We start from the raw sequence: 4,057 nt of genomic DNA, 5'->3' as shown, positions 1-4,057 counted from the left end.
CCACTGTCACTGAAGTCAGATAAAATCTGGAAGTGGATAAAGATCAGAGAAAGAAGCTTTCATGCTAATTTTATAAGTTCCAAAGTATTGATAAGCTTACTAATCCCATTTTCAAAAATTACATTGACTTCCTGATACTCTGCCTTTCATCTGAAAAGGCTTACTGTTTTGAAAATTTCATATAGATTATTGTCAGACTCCTTGTCAACATTATATCAACATTCAAAGAAAACTTAAGATTAGATGATATTATATGACAGACGATCAAAAAGAAAGAGGTATTTTCATATTCCTTATGCATGTTCTATTTACAAAGGATTACAAAAACTAAGTTCAGTATCTAAGTATAGTATTACTAGGCAAAGAGAGTTGAAGTCATTTAATTGATAAAACCATAAAGCCATTTTGTGGAAGTATAACCATCCATAGTCATTCTGCCTTGAGGTACTCCCAAGCACTGAGTGGGAGAGAAAGAAGGAAGGGGAAGATGAAGAAGAGAAGAAAGAGGAGGAGGAGAGGAAGAAGAGGAAGAAGACACCTTTTCAAGTTTCCTTCCAAAATTACTTAATCTAATATTATACCAACAATTAAAGAATCCACCTTTCACATGACTGGATTGGGAGCTAGAACTTTGGTGACTTGTATTCATAACACAGAGTCAAATATCTACTTCAGAAAATATAACTAATGTTGATTCTATACTTCAGTTACATCTACTCTTGATGGTTGGAAGCATGCTTAACAGAAGTAAAATACTGCTATTTTGCACAATTAATCTAAATGTCTTACTCCCAAAATTGATTGATTGCATTATCATATAGCATGAATCAACATACCAGAAAAGAATATTCCTCAAAAAGTTTCTGTTCCACATCCACACAATGTCAATCACTGTGAATTGTGTTCTCTCTCTCTCTCTCTCTCTCTCTCTCTCTCTCTCTCTCTCTCTCTCTCTCTCTCTGTCTCTCTCTCTCTCTGTCTCTCTCTCTCTCTCTTTCTCTCTCTCTCTCTCTCTGTCTCTCTCTCTCTGTCTCTCTCTCTCTCTCTCTCTCTCTCTCTCTCTCTCTCTCTCTCTCTCTCTCTCTCTCTCACACACACACACACACACACACACACACACACACACACACACACACATTGATTCATTTTCTGAGTTCCTGTTGGAGGTTTTTTACAGGCAAAAGGTAGATGATTCCCAATGACTTAGAAACAAGTAACTTCTCAAGGAAACTGATAAAAAACATGACAAAGGAATCTATCTCTTGGATATATGCCCTTAAGTAATCTTCTTTGCAGAGAAGCATATGGGAAAGCAAGATGTTGAGTTAAGCGGCATCTACTTTAATAAACAGGTACATATGAGCTCACAGATGATGAAGAAGCAAGCACAGGGCCTACATGGGGACCCTCTGTGTATATATTATAGCTATAAGCTTAGTATTATTATGAGATTCCTGAGTTTGAGAATGAGTAGGACTCTGACTCTTTTGCCTGCTCTTGGGACACTTTTCCTCCAGTTGGGTTGCTGTGACAGTTTTTGTTTCATCTTATTACATTTTATTTTGTACTGTTTGGTTGTTGCCTACTAGAAGCCTGTTCTTTTCTAATGAAAGACAGAAAGAGAGAGGGTCTGGAGGGGAGGAAAGGTGGGAGGAATTGAGAAGAAGAGGAAACTATAATCAGGATGTATTATATGAGAAAAGAATCTATTTTTCAATAAAAGAAAAATATTTTAAAGAAATTTTTTAAAAACCTAGTTTAAACCATAATACTACTCACAGGTTGATCTCCATAGATACTGAACTTCCCTAAGAGGCTGTAAGATTTAATCTGCACTAAAGTGGTCCTCTAAAATAGCTTGTGGACAGTTTATTTAGTGAATATTCTCTGTTGAAAGCAAAACATGTTTAATGTGTCCATTTACTCTGAAAAAAAAAAGTATTGCCAAAAGGAGAGCCCCAATGTGACAAAGAAAGAAAAAGAAAAGGTGTTAAAATACATCTATCATTGCTCAGGCTGAGGAAAAGGCCTTCACACTAGAGAAGGACATTGATAGAATTCATATACACCAGTGGGAGTGGTAGAATATCAGTTCAGTGATGAACACTCTATAGATGTATGATAAAAGAGTCATTGGTCCTGGAACTGAACCAATATATTTATCCACAATAGAATGGTGAAAAGTGGGGTTTTATTTCTATAACATATAGATCCATAAAAATACCATAAAGTTACTACTGAGCAAAAGATACCATCCAAATGGGCCAACGGGGTGATTTCATTTGTGGGAAGTACAGAAACAGGAAAAACCAAGAACAATTGTTAAGAAGTACATAATGGCTTTTAATTAACATTAAATTACAAGGAAAGAGGAAGCAATTGTCATAAATAAAGGTGAATGTGATAGTCTGCATACTTAGAGTTGTGTTTTCTTTATGATTTATTAAACAATATACTTACATATTATACTTAATTTCACTCATTACACAAAAAGAAAACTTTTGTGTCTTTGTATTGATCTTCTCTGACATTGGTATTCTACAGAACAAAACTATGCCCAGCATGAGGTTTCAAGATTAAACAAAATAGTGACAATTAATATATAAATGTTTGCATTTCCCGAAGATGACTTAAAAACCTTTCTTGGTTCTAATTTCTCTTTAAACTGTCATTTGACAGGTTCTGGTGCTTTTACAGCTCACAGACAGATGAAAACCCTCAGCAGACCCAGCAACTCCAGCACCATCACTGGCTTCATACTCCTGGGATTCCCCTGCTCCAGGGAAGGGCAGATCCTCCTCTTTGTGCTCTTCTTCATTGTCTACCTCCTCACACTCATGGGCAATGCTTCCATCATCTGTGCTGTGCACTGGGATCAGAGATTGCACACCCCTATGTACCTCCTGCTGGCCAACTTCTCCTTCCTGGAGATATGGTATGTCACCTCCACAGTTCCCAACATGCTGGCCAACTTCCTCTCTGACACCAAGGTCATCTCCTTCTCTGGCTGCTTCCTGCAGTTCTATTTCTTCTTCTCCTTGGGGTCTACAGAATGCTTTTTCCTGGCAATTATGGCCTTTGACCGCTACCTTGCCATCTGCAGACCTCTACACTATCCTGCTCTTATGACTAGGCGCCTCTGTAACATCCTTGTGATCAGTTGCTGGGTGCTTGGTTTCCTCTGGTTCCCTGTCCCCATCATCATCATCTCCCAGATGTCCTTCTGTGGATCCAGGATTATAGACCATTTCCTATGTGACCCAGGCCCTCTGCTGGCCCTCAGCTGTGTGAGAGATCCTTTAATAGAGTTGACTAGTTCCACCTTAAGTTCTCTTCTTTTATTTGTTCCATTTTTCTTTATCATGGGGTCTTACGCTCTGGTTATGAGAGCTGTGTTGAGGGTCCCTTCAGCAACTGGACGAAGAAAGGCCTTCTCCACCTGTGGGTCCCATTTGACTGTGGTTTCTCTTTTCTATGGCTCAGTGATGGTCATGTATGTGAGCCCAACCTCTGAGCATACAGCTGGAATGCAGAAGGTTGTGACTCTGTTTTATTCTGTAGTTACTCCACTCATTAATCCTGTAATCTACAGCCTGAGGAACAAAGATATGAAACATGCAATGAAGAAATTACTGAAAATATAAAACTTGCATTCTTGTTTTAAAAAAGAACCTCATCTTGCTTTATTGACTAAAAAGAAAACTCACCAGTCATGGTGGTACAGATCTGTAATTCCAGCACTCCAGAGACTGAGGTATGCAGACTGCCAGTTTGAGGCCAGTCTGAGGTTTGTAATATAAACTTATCTCAAAAACAAAGCAAACAGGATGAAAAGTGAAAAGAAAAGAAGCTAACTGATTTCACTTGGGAAATTGTTCCTTTTTTAGTATTTTCTAGAATATGTAGAACTATAAGGGGTCACTAGGATGTCCTCCATCTCCATGATTATTAATGATAGAACTATCAATTTTTAAAGCCTGGTGATTTGTTGGGAAAATTAATATATATATATAAATACATAATAATAATATTAATACATATATATGTGTATATGTAC

General features: G+C 37.6%; 1 protein-coding gene across 1 annotated transcript; it reads left to right on the top strand.

The window, feature by feature from the left end:
• Nucleotides 1–2,693: 2,693 nt before the first annotated feature.
• Nucleotides 2,694–3,644, top strand: LOC128107991 (olfactory receptor 11G2-like). The gene has a single exon (XM_052734317.1). It carries the CDS (start codon nt 2,709–2,711, stop codon nt 3,642–3,644), a length of 936 nt encoding a protein of 311 aa, XP_052590277.1. The 5' UTR covers nt 2,694–2,708.
• Nucleotides 3,645–4,057: the final 413 nt, after the last annotated feature.

The sequence above is a fragment of the Peromyscus californicus genome, unplaced genomic scaffold (genome assembly GCF_007827085.1).
Source record: "Peromyscus californicus insignis strain IS unplaced genomic scaffold, ASM782708v3 Scaffold_12__1_contigs__length_115047231, whole genome shotgun sequence".
Lineage (NCBI taxonomy): Eukaryota > Metazoa > Chordata > Mammalia > Rodentia > Cricetidae > Peromyscus > Peromyscus californicus.
Note: the sequence above shows the minus strand (reverse complement) of the source record. Positions and strands in the feature narration are given on the sequence as shown.